Raw genomic sequence first — 25023 nt, 5'->3', positions numbered from 1 at the left:
GACTTCTGAGAGAGAATAGGTAACTTAATAAATACAGAGGAAGAAAAAGCCAAAAAATGAAAGGACAATAAAGAAGTTGCTTCCACTACATACCTTACCTGTTCAAAATTCTGCTATGTATGAACCTCATCTAACTGAAGCATAGCCAAGAACCCAGAAGGAAGCAAAAAGGAAAAAGCGAAGGAAACCTCTGCATAGCCAGGTGACTCATCCCAAAGACTACACATCATTTCACTTGAGAGCCCTCCTTGGCCCTCTTCCACAACCCATACACTTTTGACATGACCCTAAGCAACTTCTCTGATTGCAAACTCACGGCTAACACTTCTATAAAGCTTACTATGTCTCAAGCTCCATCTCAAGCTTTGCAAATATTAGTACATTGACTCACCCAACAGCCCCAGGAAGTAGGTACCACTATGCCCCTTTTATGAATGATGAAACTGAGGTCCAGAGAGTTGAGTGACTTGCCCAAGGCACACACAGCTAGTAAGTGATAGAGTGCAATTTGAACACAAACCCATGATTTCAACCATTATGTTGCACTGCTTTTCAGAGGAAAAGAAAGCAGGTTATTGAGAGGGTGAGAACCCAGAAATCAAAAGAAAATTAAAACACATTAACCAATTGTAAATAAATGGGCCTTATTTACATGACAATAAAAAACTATTTAAAAAATTAAAAGACAAGAGGAGAAATGTGTGAAATGTGTCCAGATATGATAATCTGTAAATATGTGCAGAATAGATAATCTGAAGATACTGAAGAATTACAGTCTTTTTTTTAGGTGTGATGATATTTTTAGAGATACATATTAAAATATTTATAAATTCAATGATGATAGCTAGGGTTTGAAAAAAATTGGAGGATGGGAGGGGGTGAGAGGGTGCAGCTATAAATCGATACTGGCTACTGGTTAGATAAGGAGATGAGGGTTCATTGTACTATTCCAGTCCTGTACATTATGGGAAATTTCCCTAGAGAGAAGTTTAAAAAATGATGCTGTTCTTCAAGGATTAAGCCAAATGCCTCTTCCTCCAGGATTTTCTAGATTGTCCAGCCAGATTTTCCTCATAGAGTGTTTGCTATTTGAACCTATTTTATGAGCCTTGCAATCAGACATTTAAATTCTGACTCTATCAATAACCAGCAATGTGACTTCTTATTTTCTCATCTGTTGAGAGAGTGAGAAAGAGAATAAGGATTAAATGAAAAGTAGCACAACCTGGGGACTGAATCCAGCTAGGAGCGCCTTGCTTCCTGTTTACTTGTATACTTTTCATATTCAGAGCCACCCAGCTGAATCAGCAGTGGACACCTGAGCCCTGGGGGAGGATCTCTGGCCTTTCTGAACTGATCAGATTTCCTCTGAAGACTGGGAACCAGTAGATTCCATGCGGAGCCAGCAGTGGGTCACTCTGGTTGACAATGTAGCACCAGTGGAGGGTCATGAACTCCTGAGTTGAACAACAACAAAAAGTAAACTGGTCTTACATCAAAATCACTGTAGATGGATTGATTAGAGTTAATCTTTAAAGACACAGAGAGAATTTTTTAAAGTGCTAGAAAAACACGTGAGTGGTTTCTTATGTAATATAAACTGGGGAAGCTGGTTTTAAACATGACATACACTCCAGAAGTCATAAAGGAAAAGACTGATAAATATTTAACAAAAAAAATTTTTTTACAGTGATTATGGGCCAGAGGCAGTGGCTCACACCAGTAATTCTAGCACTTTGGGAGGCCGAGGCAGGATGATCTCTTGAGGCCACGAGTTCAAGACCAGCCTGAACAAAGTCAAAACCCACCTCTACTAAAAACAGAAAAATTAGTAGGGCACGGTGGCCTGTGCCTGTAGTCCCAGCTTACGTGGCAGGCTGAGGCAGGAGGATCACTTGAGCCCAGGAGTTCGAGGTGGCAATGAGCTATGATTGTGACACTGCACTCCAGCCTGAGCCAGAGTGAGATGCTGGCTCAAAAAAAAAAAAAAAAAGGAACCAGTTAAACATCAAACAACTGAGAAAAAAAAATAACGCACAACAGATAAAACAGATAAAAAAAAAGGGGGGGGGGGAACAACGTTGTTCATTTAAAAGCACTCAGAACAAATCGATGGGAAAATGAAAAGGCAAATAACCCAATAGAAAATTGGGCAAAGGTCAAGACCAGGCTCGTCTGGAATTGCTGGTGGACACCACAAATGGGCTAACTGAAATCTCCATGAACCACCATAAAAACAGAATCTGGGGCTGAGCTTTTACTTCTGGAACTGAGATGGGAGACAATGAAAAGAAGGTGGAAACCCTGAACCCAGAGGCAACATCAACCAGCAATAAAATGAATGTGTGAGTGCTCAGAAGTGGATGAAAGTCCTAGCCAGTGGGCACAGCGAAGTCAAAGAAGAGACCTGACACCACCGGTCTTGCCCTCGAAGCCACCTGATGACCCAGTGTACCACTGAGAGTAGCCAGTCTGAAACTGACACACCGTTTGGACCTCCTGGGCATTTTGCCCTCTAACGTAGCCGGGTTTCTTAATCAAAAAGGAGAGTGTTTCCCCAGGCACCGTCTTTCGAAGCAGACTTTCCGTAGTCATAGGAATCCATCTGCACTGGGACAGCCCAATGCCTGCCGAGGTCTGCTCTGCAGTTACGACTCTCCATCGTGCGTGCAATTGGAGGTTACCCATGGACAACTCAAGTATTTCCAAATTCTTATTATTTATTTTTTGGGGGGTAGGGAGGGATTGAGCAAATGGTTTACTAGAAAAAGAAAAATGTTTCCCACAAAACACACACATGCAACATAAAATCTCCTTGTCCCTTTCACTTTGCCACAGGTTGGCACATCAAGTAAATGAACAATTCAACAGGGTCTCAATGCTATGTAACAGTTACTCTGCAGGATGTCTCTGTCTAGCGAAGATCTTTGTCCTCAGGAGATTAAAATCAAGTAGGGAACATAAAATTCAAGAAGCAGCGAGGATCATGCGCCTTCAGAGCCTCAACAGCATTACCTCACCCAAGAAAATTTAAAAATGATTCAATACCTGTTACAAGCTGAATCGTATCCTCCTTCCCCCTCTCAAAATTCACATGTTGAAGTCCAAACCCCAGTACCTCAGAACATGACTGTATATGAAGATAAGGTCTCTGAAGAGGTTATTAAATTGAAATGAGATCATTAAGGGGACCCTAATCCAATATGATTGGTGTCCCTATAAGAGGAAATTAAGACACAGACACAGAGGGAACCACACGAAGACACAAGGAGAAGACAGATAGCCATCTACAAGCCAAGCAGAGAGGCCTCAGAAGAAACTAACCCTGCCAGGATCTTGAGGCTTTTTGCCTCCAGAATTGTGAAAAAATAAATTTCTGCTATTTAAGCCTCCCAGTCTGTGGTACTTTGTTATGACAGCCCTAGCAAACTAACAATACTATTTAATATATAGTCTGTACTTGAGTTGCTCTAATTGGGCCAATTCTTTTCATTCTTTATTTATTTTGGATCCCTGGGCTCAAGCACTGCATTTGGTTGTCACATCTCTTTGGGAGTCTCCTTTATTCCAGCCTTTTCATTCATAACATTGACATTTTTGAAGTCAGGCCAGAGGTCTTACAGAATGGTCTACTTTCTGGATTTGTCTGATGGTTTCCTCATGATTAGATTCAGATTAAACATTTTTGGCAAGAACTCTCCTAAGGTCATGTTGCATAATTCCCATCGCATACTATCAGCAGGTATGTAATGCTAGTTTATCCCATTTATTGACGATCACTTGGCTGAAGCAGGTTATCTTCATTGTAAAGATATTTTTTTCTCTTTGTAAATAGTAATTTACAAGGAGATACTTTGAGACGATGGAAATTCCAACAATCTTCTACCAATGGATTTTAACATCCATGGACTGAATCAACTGAATCAACTTGCAGGTTGCAAAATGTTTTTTTTTCCCTTTTTATAATTCTGGAATACCTTCCACCTTTATCAGCTGGCATTCTTTGGTAAAAACGAAAACAAAAACAAAACGCTTTATCTCTCTTTCCCCTCCATCTTACTTTGACTCCTTTTGGGAAGCAATAATAGTCATTCACTACGCATTGATGGATTTTTTTTAAATTCAATCTGTTACAATCCATTTCCAATTGATTTTTTTTTTATTGTGGCAAAATATACATACCATAAAATTTATCATTTTAACCACTTTAAGTGAATAATTCAGTGGCATTAAACATATTCACAATGTATAACCATCACCACTACCCATTTCATCATCTCAAACACAAACTTTGTACCTATTAAACAATATCCAATTGATTTTTAATAGCCATTACTTTTTGTAACAATTATGTTACATACTCATAATATATATACACTTACATATATAATATAGATACATACACCTAAGTGTATATATTTAAAGAATGAAAATCACTTTTAACTCAGTGCATTGTCTCAGTATTAACAACTGTTAATATTCAAACTTAGCCAACTAAAATAAACCTTCACGCAAAAAGCTGGTGGACCCAGACAACAACATCTGAACCCACTGACCAAACATAACATCACAGGAAACACCCAAGAATTACACATCGTCCAATGTGAACAGCCAGTACAAAGTGCCCAGTAACCTGATGGGAGACACCCAGCACCACGTAGGAAGTACTCTAGCCAAAAACAAACAAACAAAAAAGACCCTAACTTGATCAAGCTTCCAGATCAAACTATCATTTGTGGGAAATACTGAGGACAGAGAACACCACGAGGATGCAATCAGCAATGTCCAAACTGTGGGACACTACTGGGAAAATGACCCAATTCCCTCATCAAATAAACTGCAAGAAAATAAAGGCAAAAAAAGAGGGCAGGAGAACCTATAGATTAACAAGATTTAAAAGACATAAAAAAATGCCACGTGTGCACTGTGTCCGAATCCTGAATAGAACAAACCAACTGCAAAAACTGTAAACTTAGGATAAGGGTTTTAACATTCCTACAGTCTTCAAGAAATGGAGAAACAGAACTAAGACCTCTTCAGAAAATGGAAGAAAAGAACTTAAAAAAAAAAAATCTGATCACCAATACAAAGGAAAAATAAGAAACATCCTTATCTCCAGCTGAGCTCTAAGTTAAATAAACTAACAAACAAATAAATAGGTGCCCACTGGTTCCTGCTACACTGTTGCCATATAGCTTTATGGCAAAGAATTTAAACAGTGGTTGATATGAGCCCTTCACAAACTGCCGTGAAGGATATGGAAATGGAATGAGTGTGAGGTAATACAGAAAAAGTATTAAATTAAAAGTATTAAAAATACAGCCATGCCTGGACCCACGGTGGCTCACGCCTGTAATTCTAACACTTTGGGAGGCCAAGGCAGGAGGAACACTTGAGGCCAGGGGCTCGAGATCAGCCTGGGCATCATAGTGAGACCCCGTGTCTACAAAAAATTTAAAAAGTAGCCAGCCATGGTAGTGCACACCTGTATTCCTAGCTACTTGGGAGGCTGAGGCAGGAAGATTGCTTAAGCCCAGGAGTTTGAGACCAGACTGGGCAACATAGGGAGAACCCATCCCTACCAAAAAAAAAAAAAAAATTAGTGTGGTATGGTGGTGCACACCTGTAGTCCCAGCTACTCAGGTGGCTGAGCCCAGTAGTTCAAGGTTACACTGCACTCCAGCCTGGACAATCAAGTGAGACCCCCATCTCTTAAAAACCAAAAAAACATTAAAAAAAAAAATACAGTTAAGACCAAGGAGACTTCAGCTAACTAAAGAGTTTAAGTTTTATCCTGTAGGCAACAGAAGCCACACTTTGTAGCAAGGTAAATTAAAGAGGACACTATAACACAGTGGTTATGCGCTTGGGCTCTGGAGCCAAGTTGCCTGTGTTCAAATCATAGCTCTACCACTTCTAAACTATGTGACCTTGGACAAGTTACTTAATCTCTCTATGCCTCAAGGAACTTAACTACTCTGTACAAGTGAGTTACCTCAACTGTATTGTGGAGATAACAGCACTTACATGCCATGAGATTGTTAAGAAGATCAAATCACCAGATATAAAGAATGCTTAGAACAGTGTCTGGCTTTTATAAGTATTATATAAACGTAAGCTAATGTTGTTTTATTATGCAAATAACCTTTCTGAGCTTTAGGTTTCTTACCTGACAAATAAGGTTATCAACACCTTACCTGCTACCTTGTAGATGATTATACAGTTCAAATAATGAAGCTTGGGGTCTTCATATTATCTAGTTACTTTAATCCCAGTAGACTCTGAGCTTCTTGAAAACAAATCCAATAGTTTACTCATTTTTGGAAGGCCAGCACAGTTATAGGGGCTGACAAATAGTTGGTGTCAATTACACCCTTGAATGCATTTTTTAAAACTGTAAAGTGCTGCATCCATGAACACAGTACTGCTATTATCAAGGCATCTAGGGCCAATCTTAGAAAAGTCCTTTGGCAGTTCTGGGCAGAATGGAGAGGGAGGTGCAGGGAACAGACCAAAGACAAGGAGACCACTGTGGAAGCTATGGCAATGGTATAGCTAAAAAATAATGAGGACCTTAATTTAAATATTGAAGACGGGACATACCTGTTCCAGGGAAGTTAGAAGGGTTTAAATGACCCATCTCTTTCCCACATCCAAATTCCTACAAATGGAGCTTCTCCTAGTTGCCCATTAACAGGTACTTAACTGAACTAACTGGAAACTTTAGTAGGAAAGTGAAGTTGGAGGCTGAAAGTAAGGAATGACCAAGAAGAAGGATTTAGTTCTAGGTTAACAAGAGTTTGAAATATATTTGAGATAGACAAACTGAGATTTCCAGCAAACAGCCAAAAACACAGGGCTGGAGCTTGAGAGAGCTACACAGGCTGAGGAGTGACATGGAACCCACCATGCAGAAGACAAGTGAAGCCACAGGAATTGGGGAGAGAGAAGATCTCGGGCAGAGCCCTGGGAGACACCAACATTCACGGGAAGCAGGAGGACAAAGAAAAGCCTGCAAGGGAGAATAAAGGAGTAATATGAGAGGTTAGCGGCCAGAATGAGAGGGGACACCATGAAAGTAGACGGCAGGCATTCCAGGAAGGAAGGGTAGGACGTGGGGTCACATGAGGCCAGAAACGAGGAGGACAGGCCAAAAGTTTAGAAGTGAGGTAACTGTAGCCTTTAGGGGAGAATGACCAGCATTTAACTGAGTCAGCTTGACCCAACAAGAGGATCTGTCTGTTTAAACAGGCCACGAAAATAGGGTTTACTCAGTTGCTGTTAAATACTTTGCTAAAGGAATTGTATATCTACGACAAAGGCCTCCTAACCTCCAAGCAGAACCAACATATCTACAGGTTCACACACTGCTCTGTTCCAAGACCCACCCTATAGTAACGAAGGAAACCTGAAGCATAGGTGGTTATGAGGCAGCAAATGCCCGGCAGGGAGAGTAGGAAGCGCTCAGCAGGGAATGTCATAATAGAGACATAATCCTCACAGAGAGTGGAGGACAAAGGGAGGAATGGTTCCCTGTAAGAACTCACCACAAGCAGAAGCTGGTATAGGACAAAAGGTCTAAGAGGCAAAAGCACTCAGAAGGAGTCAGAGCTCCTCTGGCAATCTTCTAAAACATCTCAACATCCAAAAAGATCTGCTTCTTGATTTTCTTACACATTGCCTTTCAATCCTCCCCATCCAACCCCAACTCTTTATTTGCTGACCGACACTGGTAAAGCTGCATGACCTAAGCCAGGGAACATTGGCACCAGATGGCCCTGGAGGTTAGCCAGGGAGGGAGCTACAGGACCAGGCGTACTCCGCAATGTGTCCCCCCTCCAGCACCTACTCTGACCATAGAAAACCACTGACACTTTGCTGAAAACAAATGGAGCTTTCAATCAATTTTGGCAATAAAATCTCTATTCTAAAATAATCACAAAACTGTATTAACTTAATGCCTAAGCACCCAAGAGACAGGGGGCAGGACTGAAAAGAAAACGTCAAGAATGAAGACACCTTAGAGGAACCCCCTCCATATCCTTCTTTTGAACTGACACACCAGGGACTTTAACTAATCTCACTGCATTCCTTTCTTATCCCAAGAAGGAGCTAGCAAAGGATCACTTGAAGCAAAGTGAACCAAAATAGTCTAGAACAGTGGTCGTCAAGCTTTTAAAAACCCTGAGGTTCAGGCCACACCTGAGGTCAATTCAATCAGAATCTCTGGGGTGAGACCCAGGCATCGGCATTTTTAATCCCTGTACAGAAGATTTCAATGTGCTGAGAACTATTGGCCAAGAATAGAGCCAAAAGCAAAGGCGTTCAAGGGAAGCTGGACCAATTACAAATTTTTCTGGAACTCCCAAATTTTTCTTCTCCTGGTAAAAGGGGACAGGATTGAGGAGAGAGAAGTGAGCATCATTGTATTATACAAATTCCAAGGCCCCTCCAGCTCTAACAATTTAAGAAACCTTAAAACCCAGACATTAATGGAACCATGGAAACTTGCTGTTTTAATAGTCATCATCACAGTAGCATAAAAAACAACTCAAACTTACTTTCCTTCATTCCTAGCACAAAAACTGATTTGTGTTATTATGATATCACCAAATACCTAACAGTTTTTAACATAGGGGAGAGAAAAACTGTCATTTGAAGAGTAACCTTAATAACCTCGACCACATTTTAGCCTTAATGACAAACCTCTGAAAAGGGTTTTATTACAGTTGAAAAACATGAAAAACATGGAGGTTAAGTACACAGCTCAAGTCCTAAGTAGTGGAAACTGGCTTAAAATTTCTACAAAGACATATGACAGGAGTGATAGTTATACAACTCTGTACTATAATAAAACCCAATAAATGGGTAAATTGTATGATATATGAATTATATCTTAATAAAGCAGTCAAAAAAAGGGGTGTATGACAATTTCTGCCCTGTAGGGATTTACAATCTTGTTGGAAAGACAAGAAATACACTTAACAAATAAACGCTGAAATGAACCATACACTGAGTAACAAAGGCAGTCTAAGATGAAAAACTACTGAGCAGGCTGGGCATGGGGGCTCACACCTGTAATCCTAGCACTCTGGCAGGCCGAGGTGGGAGGATCACTTGAAGTCAGGAGTTCAAGACCAGCCTGAGCAAGAGCAAGATCCTGTCTCTACTAAAAACAGGGAAAAAAACTACCAGACAGGGATGATCAAGAAATATACAGGTCCACAACTGATGGCATGTGAATTCTCGCACATGCACCTTTGCAAAGGGAACTCTTTTTAAGGCTTGGGAGAGGAGGGGTTAAGAGCAGACACTCTGAAGACAGATTGGCAAGGTTCAAATCAAAGCTGGAGGACGTACTTGCTATACAACCTAGAGAAATTACTTAACCTCCCTGGACCTCAGTTTTCTCACCTGTAAATTAGGACAAAAACAGAAAGCACCTACTTCCTGGTATTATGAAAATTGAGTTATTATTTGTAAAGCACTGAGAAAAGTACCTGGCACACAATAAGCACTATGTAGGCGGTTCCTAAACAAAAGTCTGGTTTATAATGAAGCACCTGACCTCCCCTCCTAAGCCAACTCCCACACCTCTCCCATACACTCTACTCTCAACGACTCCAAACCACCAGGCAGACACATAGTGGAGAAGGTGAGAGCACAGACTAGAGCAAGACTGGCAAGATGTGAACCCCAGCTCCATAATTCCCCAGTTATCAGATCTTGGGCCACTTATATCACCTCTTGTTGTCTCAGTCTTCATCTATAAAACAGGATAATAGTATCTAACTCATACAGCTGTGATAGGCATTAATTAACAATGAAAAGCATTAGAACCAAATCTGGTATCTAGTAAGTACACGATAAGTCTAAGCTGCTTTTTATGTTTTTTTTTAATTACATGCTACTGCCGAAATGTAGCATGGTCTCACCTCCCTGCCTTTCACCTGTTGTTTCTGATTGGATCTTTCCTCTTCCCCATCCTTTCCTTGTGAAATATTACCACTTCTCAGAAGTCTTCCCTCACCTACACAGATATGGGCTCCATTCCTGATGTTCTCATAGCCCTTGCAGTAGGGCATTTCTATCAGAGAACTTAGTCCCTAGAGTGGTTTTGGTTTTCTTGAAGGCCCAAATGGAGCCTGGTTCATTTTATTTTACTTTATTTTATTTATTTTAGAGACAAGGTCTCACTATGTTACCCAGGCTGGAGTGTAGTGGTACAATCACAGCTCACTGCAGCCTCAAACTCGTGGGCTCAAGCCATCCTCCTGCCTCATCTTCTCAAGTCGCTGGTGCTACAGGTGGGGACCACCGTGCCAGGCTCAATTCATTTTAGTACCCTCAGTTTAGTCCCATTTGCAACGATGGAGAGAATACAATACACAATTCTAAATGAATCAATGATCAACTCATTCAAGAATGGAAAATCAATATTAATTGTAGTAGTCCTACAGACCAAATTTTCATTATTATTAATGCTTTAATGTGTTTCAAAATTTCTTTCTTTCAGTTCTAGGCTAATTTCACCCAAATTATTGGTCCATGTCCAGTTTTACACCAGACCATCTCTCACGCTTGAAATCACGCAAATGAGCATATTCTAATTTTTAACAGTCTCAAATAGTTTATTTACATCATTCTTAATGTATAAACTTAACGAATGTCAAAGAAAGAATGTCCAGTACAATGCAAAAGGAACAAAGGCAAAGGAGAGAATAACCCCTCAATTGCCACTTTTTAAAAACTCATTTTTGGGGGGGAGGGGCTATAAAATTAAAAAATAAAAATAAAAATTCATTTTTTGTGGAACTAGCAGTTTTGGGGAGTTTTTAAAAGAAATGATCAAAACAACACAAATAGTACAGGCAGATCTATCAAGGCAACCCATAAGGATTATTCCTATAAAAGTAGGCATCAAGAGAATGGAAGCTTTATGAGTTCATCTCAAAATACTGAGTTTTAGATCAATGTTACTTCATGAAAAAAACAAACACCTCTTATACCATTAAGTAGCAACCTTCATGGAAGACGTCAAAATAAAAAGCAGCCAAAGACTAGATTCTCAGCCTCCACATTTAAATTATTTAAAGAAGGACATGAATAATTACTTAAATTTCAATAAGTATAAAGAATACAGAAACTAAGATGAGATCAGGAGGAAATTGCTAGTTGTGGCTAAATCCATCCAGAAAGTATCAGGAACAAGTCCATTTAAATATTCAAACAATTCACCACAGTGAGCGCAGTGAGTGTTGGAATTCTACACTGAATCTCCAGGTTCTCAGACTCCTCAACTTTTAACTTCTACCCCCCAGATGAGATTGTTAAGCCTATGGCTCTGCGTTCCACCGGCAACACAGAGTACCTACGCTCCAGGGAAAAAGCAAGGAGCAGAGCCTTTAACTCAGATCGTCCAATCCCAACTAGCAGCTGACAGAATCAACCTCTAAGGCTGGTGCCCAAAGGCAACTCAATAAGGGACATTCTTGGACTAAGCTAGAACAGCAGCTTCATTTGTGGACCTTTTAAAGCTACATTTACCGAACTGCCATTGAGCCACGATGAGGGACATGGCAAGAAATGGCCTTATGGAACCGACACACATATAATTGGGGTGATGAGGTATTTTCGAATGCAGTTCACCTACAGCATATAAAAGGACATAGTAGGTAGTAGGATAAGGAGACCTCTCTCCCATGTAACAGACCTCACAGATGGTTTTCTCTTCACTTTAGCTGCTAGAAAATGCAGAATCACCTCTAGAACATACTCGTTTCCCACTAACCTTAGTCCTGGCTTCATCTTACTTTCCCTTTATTCTGGTTTTCTCATCTACTCAGACTTGATTTTGACATGTCTTGTTGGATTGTAAATATACGTATATATGACGTGAGCCATCAGAAACCCTAGAGAGAGGTCAATTTAAATGAATTAATAAACAAAAACACAAGTTCCCAAATAGTAAAAATGAAATACATGTTTCATTTTCCCCGACTCTCACTACTGGGTGAAAATCAACTGCCCTTCATACGATGTGACACTTTAGTAAAAATACAACCAAAAAGTTGAACCTGCTTCCATGTCACTTATTTTGCTTCCCATCACCTAAGTCTTCTCTCATACTCCATTTCTATGCACATTCCTCAGTTAGGTTCCTTTATCTCTAAACAAAATAAAATTATTTAAGTCATCTGCAGATATAAAAATAACAGTGAATAAAGGGTATCTACTCCTACCTACTCTAGGAAACAAATTCATACCATGCCTCGTATTGTAGCTGTGTGTAAATGTAATGCAAAGAAAAGGTCAAGGGCTACTGGGCTTGAAAGGGTTAATTCAGCTTCCAAAAATGAATCCTAGTGAGCCTCAGGAATCTGCCAAAAAGTCATACACACACACACACACACACACACACCTGTGTGTTCATACACACACATACAATCGTACACACACATGCGATCGCGCACACACACCCAGAGCACTTTCCTGAAGATAGAACTCAGAGTAATTATAGAAAACAGAAAAGCCACTTAGGCCACATAGTGTACCAACATGAAGAAGCCTACAGATTTGGGGAGGCTGGAGAGACTTAAGTCATAGAACAGCATTTAAATATATTTGTCTGCTTACAATTTCCATTGCAAATGTGATTAGTTTGCTTGAATAAATAGGAATATGATGTGTTGGCCATGTTTTCCTCTTGAGGGTTATCACAGAGTTTTGATTAAGGACAAATGTTTCAAATGTTGGGTGTATTTAAGTTCACTGTGCTTAAAATGAGCTAAGAAGTTGTATACGCTTGATTAAAGGGCTGCCTTCGTGAACTTAAATTAAAAGCAATAAATTCCAATGATTCAAGTGATTGGGACTAAATATGGTATTCTGCCAGAAAAGGTGAAATGCAGTCCAAAGAGAATGATATGGTGTCCAGGTTTCTAGAAATGGTGAAAGAGGAAAGGTCAAGCCATCGGAGTTGTCTTTCCTCAGTATTAGTGAATGATTCACATTACATAGAATGTCTTTTAAGTAGAACTTCACAGGAGTGACAGGCTCCCAGGGCAATCTGTTTTGTCATTTGCAAAAAGGAGCCTCTCAAATGCTCTCAAAAAGCTGGTATGTAACTGTTGTCAGATGGGGTTAGGGGGAAGGATGGGGAAGGGGAGAGGGGAGGGTCAATGGACTTGTTATGCACAAATGCGCAGGCCGTCTCCCCGGCAGTTTCCAAAACGGAAGTCAAGGTGACTTCTTCACCCGCGGGAAGGCGGAGCCCTTGAAACGTAATAGGATCCGGCTTCAGGCCGGGCTGTGCCCCCGGGAAGGAGAAGCCCCGGTCAACAACAACCGGGGTCAGGCGCAGCAGCGCGCTGGGGTACCCGAGGGGATCTGCTGACCCCCAACCCTTCCCCGTCCGGGGTGTGCCGGGCCCCGATCGCGCCCGCTCCTCCTCGCCCGCCTTGGCTCAGCCCTGTCGGGCACCAACTCCCCTAGCTAATCAAGTGGGAGTGTCCGGCCGGCAAAGTTTCTGCTGCAAGATCGGGCCTCGGGCCTCGCTACGGCTGCATGTGCTGCCCGGGATGTGCGGTCCCTGCCCTCCTCCCGAGGCTGCAAGATGGAACAGCTGCCCGGCACCCCATTTTGCTTGCCCTGTTGCGCCAGCCAAGGCACGTGAGCGCCCAGCCTCTCGCGCCCCCCGGGCCGGTCCGACCGGCGCTCCCCCGGGGCTCGGGCCAACGCTTACCTTGGCGGCCGCCATCCTTCACCCCGGGTGCGGGCGGCTGCGGGACCCACTCTCTGGCTGGCTCGCGCTCCGGGCCCGGTGGCTCACTTCCCGTCCCGGCGGCGGCGGGGGCGGCGATACGGCCCGGCGGCGTGCGCGCCCGGCCTGCCTCCCTACGCCCTCCCGCCGGCGCGGGTCATGCGGGCGCCGCCCGCCCATTGGCTGGGCCCGGCCCGGGCCGCCGGGGCGCGCGTGATCCGGCGGCCTCTGCCCTGTGGCCGGGGAGGGCCCAGGTCCTGGGGGCAGAGGCGGGGTCAAGGATACGTGACCCCGCTGCGCTGTCCAGCAGCGGCGGCCTCAGCGGCGAGGACTGAGGGACCTTGGCGGGGTGCCAGCCCGTCACGTGAGGGCAGGTAGCCCCGCGAGGAAAGCTGCTGGCTTTGGCTGGGGCCCTACTCCTGGGCCCTCGGGCTGATGAGAGAACCAAGTAAGGATAGTAGGGACAAAGCCAGGGGAAGTTGAGACCTCCACTGGGTCACCTGCTTTACCAGGTTTTCTTGTACATTTCCTTTCAAAGGGGTTCCACTCTGCACTGTCGTATAAAGGATCAGAAAACCCTTTGATCCAAAGGCATTGAAGGGAAGGGGAGATTGCAGATGTTGCTGGCAAGCCTACTTTTAGGTCAAATTTGGTAAGTACCCAACAAGTGAATATAGTGCAGAACATATATTTGTGGTACAGAAGAGGTCAAAAGGCCCAGGGTCAAATAAACGTTCTCCAAAATAGACCCTACTAAAATACATATGTCAAAATTTTAATTGCAAAATAGACGGATAACCTCCAGGTCTTACTTCTCTTCATCAGGATTCCATTCATTTATCCCTGTCATCAAAATGTATGACAATGTTGGTCGAGAAAAAGAGCTTTTGATATATTGTGGATTGTGGATAAGCATCTATTACTGATCAGTCTAATTCAGAAACATAGAATGAGTGCCTACTATGTTCCAGGCACTGTACTCAGTGCAGGAAACCCCAAAATAACTTAAGAGCTGGTCCCAGGCCTTAAAGAGCTTCAGGACTAGTGGGAAGGCAGACATGTGAGTGTTAACTTCCCTGTAACCTGTTAGGGCAACAACCTGTTGCAGAGGCACTATGAGCATACTGAGCACTGGGGAAGCCTCTTAGAGAAGATGTGCAGGAATGCAGGAAAAGTGGCTGTGTCCAGTGCGGTGAGGGAGAGGGTGTTCCATCCAGAGAAAATGAGGAGGCTCAGAAACTGCTGGGAACCACAAATGGTTGCTCATGAAAGATGACGAGCTGTGGGACTGGTGGAAGGAGTCTGCACCAGCAGGTAGGGGCTATGTCATGTAAGGTCTTGGGTGCCATACTGAAGGGTGTGCACCTTTACTGAAGGGCTTAAGTCAAGAAACAAAATGGGTTTTCAATCTAGATGGGTCTCTGTGCTATGGTCTGAGTGTGTCCCCCCAAATCCATGTGTTGGAAATTTAATTTGCCGTGCAGCGGTGTTGGGAGGTGGGGCCTTTGGGGGGAATGTTTACATCATGAGGGCTCTGCATTCACAAATGTATCAATGCTCCTATAAAAAGGCATTGCAAGAGTGGGTTCACTCTCTTCTAGCCTTCTGCATGTGAGGACACAGTGTTCTGGAGCCATCTTGGAAGCAGAGAGACTGAGCCCTAACCTGCTGGCACTTGATCTTGGACTTCCCAGCCTCCAGAACTGAGAGAAACAGGTTTCTGTTCTTTATAAATTACCCAGTCTCAGGTATTCTGTTATAGCAGCACAAAATGGGAGAAGACACCATGCTTACAGTGTGGCGGATGGATCAAAACTGAACTGCTGGAATAGCCAGACAAGACAGGCTGGGGATGGGATAGGACTAGAGGAATACGCAGAAGATACAATTAGTTGGCCATAGTGACTGATTATATATGGGGTTGGGAGAGAGAAAGGAAGTTGTCCTATATTGCACATAGACCTATGGTGTGGGTGTCTGGAAAGACCCCTGAGATCAGTAATACAAGAAGAACGTTTTGTGCTGTGTGTGTCTATCTGTAAGGAGAGTGTATGTGCAAGATAAAAATTATGTTGTAGAAGCCAAAGAAGGAAGCATTTCAAAAAAGACCAAAAAGAGGTCCAACAAAGCCCAGAAGACTTGAACATGTTCATAGGCAGAGGAGGAAAACCAGCAAAGAGTGAAAGAATAAAGACAAAAGCAAAAGCAGGGGAACTGATAGAGAAAAGCATGGCAGGGGAGAAATCTAAAGCTCACGTGGAGGGATGGCCCCATCTACTCTAAGGAGATTTAAAAGGTGCCAAGAAAATATAACCTCATGTAAACAAAATCACATTATACACTGCCTATTTATTTTTAAGGGTATCGCTAAAGCTCTCCTTTTATAATATAAATGAAACAAAAAAATTTTAATGTGGTAAAATATTCATAACATAAAATGTACTATCAACCATTATTAAATGGTTCAGTGGTGTTAAAATGCATTCACATTGTTGTGCAACCAATCTCCAGGACTCTTCATCTTGCAAAACTGAAACTCTGTACCCATTAAACAACCACCATATTCTTCCCTCCCCCCAGTCCCTGACAACCACTGTTCTACTTTCTGTCACTACAAATTTGACTACTCTACGTACCTCATATAAGTGAAATCACACAGTATTTGTCTTCCATTATATTTTTTCTTGAAATTTCAAAAAATTCAAGAAATCATAGTATTGACCAAAGATAAAAAAAAAAATAAAAAAAAAGCACACTCATAATCCTACCAACAGAGTTAGTGGCTATTAACATTTTACTCTATTTTCCTCATATCTTACTGTGTGTGTGTAGAGTTATATTTTTAAATTTAAATACAATGAATTATATTCTGTGTATTAGTTTCCTATGGCTACCGTAATAAATTACCACAAACTTAGTACCTTAAAACAACAGAAGTTTATTCTCTTAACCATTCTGGAGGCTAGAAGGTAAAGATGAGTTTTATGGGGCTAAAACCAGAGTGAGACCCTGTCTCAAAAAAAAAAAAAAAAAGATAAAATATAAGCTGGCCGGGCACCCACCACTTTGTCTCCTGCCACTTTGTCTTATCCTGACAGGCTTAAATGTCCTCCTGATTATAAGTGACTTGTCTCTTATTTGTCTCTCCTCTCTGTCCCCAGACAACCCATGTCCCTACCACTTAAAAGTAGCTAGCACTGAATTTTGACCTAAGAGGCCCTATTATAAATTGAATCGTGTGCCTCACATTGTGGCCTTATTTGGAATTGGAAGATGGAATTAGTTAAGGTAAAGTCATACTAGAGTAGGGAAGGCCCTTCATCCAATATGATGGGGGTTCCTGTAGGAAGACCGAGACACACTACTAGGAGAACACCAATTGACAACAAAGGCAGAGATGCAGGGATGCAGCCGCAAGCCGAGGAATGCCAAAGATCAACAGCCACCGCCAGAAGCTAGCAAGAGGCAGCTTGGTTTGGGACTTCTATCCTCCAGAACTGTGAAAGAATAAATTTCTGTTGTTCGAAGCCACCCAATTTGTGGTACTTTGTTACCACAGCCCTGGGAAAAGAATACAGGCCCGAAAGCCACCTGTATTTTATAGCACCATATGCCAACCTTGTCTGCTGGGAAAGCAGCCAACCCAAATCATGGGGAAAGCTCGTGGGCTAACAAGGCACACAGCCTCAGCGTGAGCCCAAGCCCTGGGAGTTCAGAAGAGTGAGCAACATGGCCTGCTCTGAGCTTTCACCTTTTCCAGAACACCCGTGCCTTGTAGATAACCTTTGACCATGCTCTTAAACTATCTGATTCTCTTTGGCTCCATTAAAAGCAAACAAGCAAATAACAAGCACCACTACCAGCACCAGCATGCTCCCCAGATTAGATTGTCGGAGAGGGTATCCAGCAAGAATGCTTGCCAAGCCCAGGGTTTATAGGAAATTTTAGGGATCTAACTACAAACTGCAATAATGATCCTTTATGTGGATTTCATTTTCCGAGGCTGGTAAAGGACATGGTGTGACAGAGTGAAAGGAGCCCCATGTAAATGAGAAGCTCCCAAGTTCTGACCTTATAACTGAGATGCCACAGCTCAAGGACACAGAGAGCGCCTCTGTTGCAATCATTTGGGTTTGGAATCCTGCCAAGTGTCAGATGGCATATGACAAGCCTTCCCTGAGAGTGGGCTAAAGGTAAATCCGAAATGAATATGACCTGGCTTCTTGGTAGATCCAAAGAAGGCTGTGTCAACATTTTTAGAGTCAAGAGGGAAGGAAAGGGAGGGAGGAAGTGAGTCAGGATGAGGAAACATAAGATCCCTTGGGAAAGTGTGATTGAAAACAAATCCCCAAAGCTCTGAGAGCAGGGCTTTACACAGTTAGTTCCTGAGAACAGATCAAGGCCGTGTTCTCTGCAGGCTCCAGGAGAAAATCCATTTCCTTGCCTTTTCCAGCTGGGAGAGTCCATCCACATTCCTTGGCTCATCACCCTCTTTCTCCATCTTCCAAAGCCAGCTACAAAGAGCCCAGTTCTCATCACACCACTCTGATCTCATTTTCTGCCTCTCTCTTCCACATTTTAGGACATTTGTGATTGCACTGGGCTGAACCAGATAACCCAGGGGAGCCTCCCAATGTCGGCGGTCAATTGACTAGTGTGTCAGTTTGCTGGGACTGCCATAACAAAATATCAAAGACCAGGGGCTTAAATAATGAAAATTTACTTTCTCACACTTGCAGAAGCTGGAGTCTGAGATCAAGCGTCATCAGGGTTGGTTCCTCCTGAGGCCTCCTTTCTTGGCTTGCATTTGGCCGTCTTCCCCCCGTGTCTCTCCTCTGTGCACAGCCGTGTCCTAGTCTCTTCATCTAAGGCCACAGTCATACTGAATTAGGGCCAGTTTAACTTAATTACCTCATTAAAGACCCTGTCTCCAAATATAGTCACCTTCTGAGGTACTAGGGACTACACCTTCACCATAGGAATTTTACGGGGACACAATTCAGCCCATGACAATTAGCAACTTTAATTTTGTCTGCTACCTTCACTCTCTTTTGCCATGTAGTATAACATATATCATAGGTTCCAGGGATTGGGACATGGACGTATTTGAGGAGCCATTATTTTGCCTAACACGCCTGGAAGTGTTATCACTGTGCATCAAACGTTAGAGAAGTATAAGTTCTTAGAGTAGAATATTTGGTAACTTTAACCATAGGTTTTTGTTTGTTTGTTTGTTTGTTTTGAGATGGAGTCTCGCTCTGTCATCGGTAGAGTTCCGTGGCGTCAGCCTAGCTCACAGCAACCTCAAACTCCTGGGCTCAAGCCATTCTCCTGCCTCAGCCTCCTGAGTAGCTGGGATTGCAGGCGCATGCCACCACATCTGGCTAATTTTTCTATTTTTAATAGAGACGGGGTCTCGCTCTTGCTCAGGCTGGTCTCGAACTCGTGACCTCAAGAGATCCTCCTGCCTCCCAGAGTTTAACCATAGTTTCATACCATCCCAGTAAAACAAAACTGACTTATCAAAGGAATTACATCAAAAGTCTTTAAAGAGGTCATTGAGTTTCTATAGCCCAGAACCAGAAAACCCTTTGCTTGATTTTGCATCAAGCCGAAGTCTGTGTTTATGAATCTGGCTAAGGTCCCCTGGATCCAGTAATACCACTCAAGGCAGTGACAAATCAGGTTTAAGCCACCCTGGTTCCTCAGGGCACTCAGAGAGAGGCACATATTAGAACAGGCAGGTGCTTCAGCAGCCCAGCATGTGAGCAGGAGAAGGAGTAGCAGCTGGTGATGTACACGGTGAGCTCTTGGGCCCTGGCCATCTCACAGCAGGGAGCATTTCTTCTAAGTACAGCACTTGCTTTTGCAAGAATTTCTGAGCTCTACAGTATTTTAAGAAGTTAGATGTTCAGCAAAACAATCTTACCAAAACTGGTTTAATGAAACATATGTTTTTTATTAAAAACACTCTATTCAATATTATTTCTCTCTTTTGTACTCTTCTTTACAATTAATTATGATGTACAAAAAAGAGAAATAGTTGGAGCATGTAGATTCTACCACTGCCACTTATTATTATTTCCCCATCAATCTCTATCTGTCTGGCTATCTAAGTAACCTCAGCTAGCATGGTGAATTAGAAATCAGGCAGATCGGGCCTGCCCTGGGCAACATATGGAGACCTCATCTCCACAAAAAATGAAAAAATTAGCTGGGCGTGTTGGTGTTTACCTATAGTCCCAACTACTCGGGTGGCTGACCAGAAGGATGGCTTGAGCCCAGGGGCTTGAGGCTGCAGTGAGCTATGATCATACCACTGCACTCCAGCCTGGGTGACAGAGTGAGACCTAGTCCCCTAAAAAATAATAAATAAGCAATCAGACATATCCGTATTTGAGTCCCATCTCTACCACATATGGCTGTGTGACCTTTGGTCAATTATAAACCTCTGAGCTTCAGCATCCTGATTTGTAAAACAGAGATTAAAAAAATACCCATTTTTCAAAGTTGCTATGAGTATTGACTTGAATTAAATGTATATAAATCGTTTGGCACATAGAAATGCATTATAAATAACAACAATAATAATAATGGTATTAGAATGAGAGGGTCAGAGCAGCTGTTCTGAGACTCCTTCCAGCTAACCTAGTATTCTTTTAGACAGATGAAGACCATTTATTGCCTAGGCTTGCTGTCTCAGAATCTTTCAAAGGCAGGGAAGCACGAGGGTAGGGGGAGGAAGGGAGGTAGGTCAATTTAGAAGGAGTGGGAAATCTACTTTTGAAGCTGGAAATTTAAACTTGGATGAGGTAGAGGACATGAAAGCACTTGAGTATTTAAGAACAACCTATTAGTTAGTGTTAGCTGTAGGTTTCTAATTTAAAGATACTGGACCAGACTATTCATGTCTAAACTTGTTTGTTAGTTGGATACAATCACAACTCCAGCCTCAGGGCCGCCAGCCTTTGCAGTGCGTTAATTTACTTCCTGCTGTGACTGCCCAAGTCCATTAGGGATCCACTGCTAGAAACAGAGGCAGCACATCCAACCTCCAAGGACTGCTGCAGATGGCAGAGCTCATTCTCTTTGGATTGTAATGCAAAAAAGATCTCTAAACAGCAAAATTTAAGATTACACTGAAACTCACCATATATCAAAAGAGACAGGAGAAACCAAATTTTAGCTGAATGTCTAGCCCTCCTCTGTAAGACTCCACATAATGCAGCCCCAGCTGCCCTCGGTTCCTCGACAGGCCAAGCTCTTCTTGGCCCCGCGCTTCTGCACTCGCTGTCCCCTCTGCCTGGAGCCCTGCCAGCCCCTCTCCTAGATGGTCTTTCTCATCCTTCAGGTCCTCAGGGATGCCCTCCTGGCCTGCCTTTCTAAAGCAGGAACCTCTTTGTCATTCTCTATCTCTGTGTCCTGTTTCTGACCTTTTTAGCACTTATCACAGTGGGCAATTATTTTTGGTTGTTTGTTTGTTTTCTTAGCTTTGCTGTCAGGAGTTGACATTTGAAAGCAAAATTGGGGCTGCCTGAGGAAGGTGAATGGCCTGTACTTTTGGAGTAGATCCCACATCTTTCTATTAGTAAATGACCTGCATCATCAGCCCTATCAACATTGTCAAAAGTTTTAAGTGAATTAAGACTTGATGTAATGGACTGACCTGATTCTAATTCCAATCCAATTCTGCCACTTAGCAGCTGTATAACTGTGGGTAAATCACTTCTCTTTTCCAGACTCAGTTTCTTCACTAATGAAATGAGTGCTGTTGACTTTGAAGCAGCTCAGTTAAATACTAACATTCTATAAGGGCAGTGATGGCCCTGTGCTTAAGTTACAAACCATCTTTCAATAAGGGAGCAGACCTCCACTCGATCCCCTCACTTACCCTGGCTGGCATAGGCCAAATAGGTGACTGCCTACTCCGTGTGGCAGAACAACAAAAGTTACCTGATCTATCACAGTCTGTGTGTCACAATCTGTGACAGGCAATTTCCCCCAAAGCCCAAAAGTCGATATCTCTCCTAGTAGAGCCAGCCCAAAAAAGCCACCACCAGGCATTTATACTTTCAGAAGTCTCAAGCTATGGGGACATGGAACAGAAGTAGTGAAGGGAAGAGATCTCACCAGCCTGCACTGTCTGATGCTCTGACCACTGTCCACATGTGCCTACTGAGCACTTGAAATGTGGCTAGTGTGAATTGAGGTGTGCTGAAAATGTAAAATAAATGCTGGATTTCAAAGATGTAGTATGAAAAAGAAAATGTAAAATATCTCATGAAATAAGTTTATATTGTTTACATTTTGAAATGTAGATATTTTAGATATATTGAATTAAATAAAATACGTCTTAAAATTAATTTAATATGTTTCTTCTAAAGTCTTTAATGTGGCTACTAGATTTTAAATACTTAGTGGGTCGCAATATTTTGCTATTGGATAGTGCTGATCTAGAGCTAGACTTGTGTGTATGTGTGTGTGTGTGCACGCACATGTGCATACATTTGTGTGTGGGGGGGGGTGTGTGTGTAGGTGTAGAGCAAAGGGGGAGATTGATGGAGGATATGGGTGTAGTCAGGAAGACATTCTGCCTAGTCTATCCCCAGTTTGGACTCGATTGCACAGCAGCTGGCTAAGGCTAAGAAAAGTTCCATAATGCCAGGTCACTGACTGGAGTTACCAGAGGTAAAAATTCTAGGGGTTTTCAGGATATGTGACTTCACATGAGGCTGGGGTATGATAAGTTGAATAGGAGGGGCAGGAATCAGATCAGATTCAATAATCCCACCCCACCCCTCAAAACTGCATTGCACAGTGTACTTTCTCACTGGCAGAGGATAGAGTTATAAATGGAAAGGAAAAAGCCTACAATGAGCCCCATGGTGGATTCAGCAAAGACTGAGCCTTCTCACTTTAGTGTAGATTATTTATTTAGGAATAGAGTTTTGGTTTTATTGCACAAGGGGTATTTTTTAAAATTTCTGATTATAAGGAATTTTGGCAGCTCAGAAAGACAACAAAGGAGAAAAATAAAAATCATTCAAATTCCCCTAACCCAGTTATACCTACTTTACTATTTTAAAGTAATTTTCTTTCAGTTCTTTTATTATATACATGAATGCATGTTATAATGATGTGTTCTACTACTGGGATGACCAATTCTTGGAGCTTATAGCTTCACTTAACAGTATGTCATAAGTATTTATTTTATCATGTCATTATTCTTGAAAAAGATAATTATGAATGCTTAGCTAATATTATGTCATAAGAATTTTCTAACACTTCAACCATTCTCTAATGAGTGGATGTTTAAGTCATTTATCAGTTTTATCTATCATAAGTAAAATGTGATGAATACCTTTGTATATCAAATTTGTTCTGACTTTCTAAGAAAAGTGGAAGAAGTTTATAAAGGCCATTGTGGAGAATGCAAAGAAAGTCAATGCAAATTAGAGCTCAGATGGCTTATTTTTTTTATATGGAGGCAATCAAAACTGATTTTTAAGTTCTCTTACTACTATGAAATTTTATGTCTGACTCTCTAGGAAAACATTAATCTACTTTTTCATTCTTTGTTTTTTGTCATTATAATATAGATAAGTATTTTCTAATTTTCTATACTGTGGATGATTTAGAACTTGCTTTGGCCATTTGGCTTTCAACATCACTTTCAGAAATATATTACCTTTGTACTGACTATAGATCTATCCTCTCTATCCTAAATTTTATTTTAAAATGAATGGAACCACAAAGGCAAATTTTTAAACTAAAGAACATCAAACCTTAAAATAACTCATAGCAAATATTAGACGTGCTGAAATCTAGTGTTAAGAACTGTAAGAAGTCTGAGATTTTATCCTACCTGCAAGCTAACAATTTTCATAGTTGCTGGCAGATGACATGAGACTCGTGGGTCAGAGATAAAGGACGGTTTACTACTCACAGAAATATCAACAGCCAGAATATTGTCTTGGGTTCTTCAAGCCTCCATTCTCACAGGGTGACAAAAAGAGGGCCAGGTGAGACCTGCACATGCAGTGGGTTTCAATATAGGAGAAGGACCCTGAGTTTAGAGAACTTGAATCTTTTCTAAGGGACAGTAAGCATGCTGTTCTATATTCAGGAACATCCAAGGCTGCTTGTTATGCAAACATCCTTATAAGACAATCTGGAGCAAAGGCTTTGCTCATAGATGCAAAGAAACAAAAGAAAAAAGTAAGAGATCTGTGGAGGATTATCTTTACTATAAGAATAAACACTGTATTAGGAGCTAATTATAGTATATCATATATTTTGTTCATCACTAATTAGAGTATGTCATATATTTTGTTCTTCGGACTGATGCTCTTTTCTTCATGATCCACCTGAGGCCTGTTTTGTCTGGCATATTCTACTTTCTTTCTATATTCCCTAGCCATATGAATCAATGTCTGCTGCATAATCTGCAAAGCAGCCTATGCAGAGATTTTTCAGTAGCGCTGTCTGCTGCCATGTGGACATGGTAGCTGTCATGTCCACTTCCATGAGTATAGTCAGGGCAAACCATCCCTGCTCTGCCAGCAAGATTGCAAGTGTGCATGAGACAGAGTAAGGGGCCCACTCAGGGATAAAATGGAAGAACATCAGAACCCCCATACACTCCCGACAGTAACCTCCATCCACTGCATATGGCTGAAATATCACTGATTGCCAAAAGCAGTCTAAAAAGAGGTCTCACCAAAAAGGAGATTTTGTTCCCTAAGGAAAAAGTCTTCATAACATTGGCATGAATAAGTTATGAAAAGCCTTCACAACTGAAAGAGACATAATCATCATTCATGTATAACAGATTTGTTTATTCATTTCAGTTGATTAATTATCTCTATCTGCTGATGGTGGGGGTAACAAGGCTGCTCTGATGAGAGAATTATTAAAGTACATGCTTAGAATATTTATAACTGAGCACATATTGTATAAACTTAGCATATTTATCGTGTTCTTTCTGTATGGGATCTTTCTTCCTCAAAAGAGGTTAAATAGTACTGTCCATGCTATAGGCAATCTTCTTTCCAGATATGGTACTGTACTCTTTATAGGGAAATTTACTATTTTTATATATAATACCAGTAGCCCCTAGGTGACTTTGTTGTTAGTTCTCATGTCTTTCTCAGCCTTAGACAGAGCTATTCAAAATATTAATAGGACACAAATTGCCATCTCTAGCCGCGTCAAGTTTGATCTTTGGTCAATCAATGCCTAATAGTACAATTTCTGTTTAA

At 41.8% G+C, this 25023-nt stretch overlaps 1 protein-coding gene across 3 annotated transcripts in view; it reads right to left on the bottom strand.

The window, feature by feature from the left end:
• Positions 1 to 13895, bottom strand: part of SLC25A13 (solute carrier family 25 member 13) — a 169492-nt gene extending 155597 nt beyond the window's left edge. For 2 of the 3 annotated variants that reach the window (XM_069461362.1, XM_069461364.1), the window contains exon 1: positions 13745 to 13895. In XM_069461362.1, the coding sequence (XP_069317463.1) occupies positions 13745 to 13759 (15 nt within the window). In that variant the 5' untranslated portion in view covers positions 13760 to 13895. Of the gene's footprint in view, positions 1 to 1268; positions 1344 to 13744 lie in introns of those variants that run through there. The other variant, XM_069461363.1, reaches the window with a different exon arrangement.
• Positions 13896 to 25023: the final 11128 nt, after the last annotated feature.

Source organism: Eulemur rufifrons, chromosome 29, assembly GCF_041146395.1.
Source record: "Eulemur rufifrons isolate Redbay chromosome 29, OSU_ERuf_1, whole genome shotgun sequence".
Taxonomy (NCBI): domain Eukaryota; kingdom Metazoa; phylum Chordata; class Mammalia; order Primates; family Lemuridae; genus Eulemur; species Eulemur rufifrons.
The sequence above is the reverse complement of the archived record's forward strand: the minus strand, read 5'-3'. Positions and strand labels throughout refer to the sequence as shown.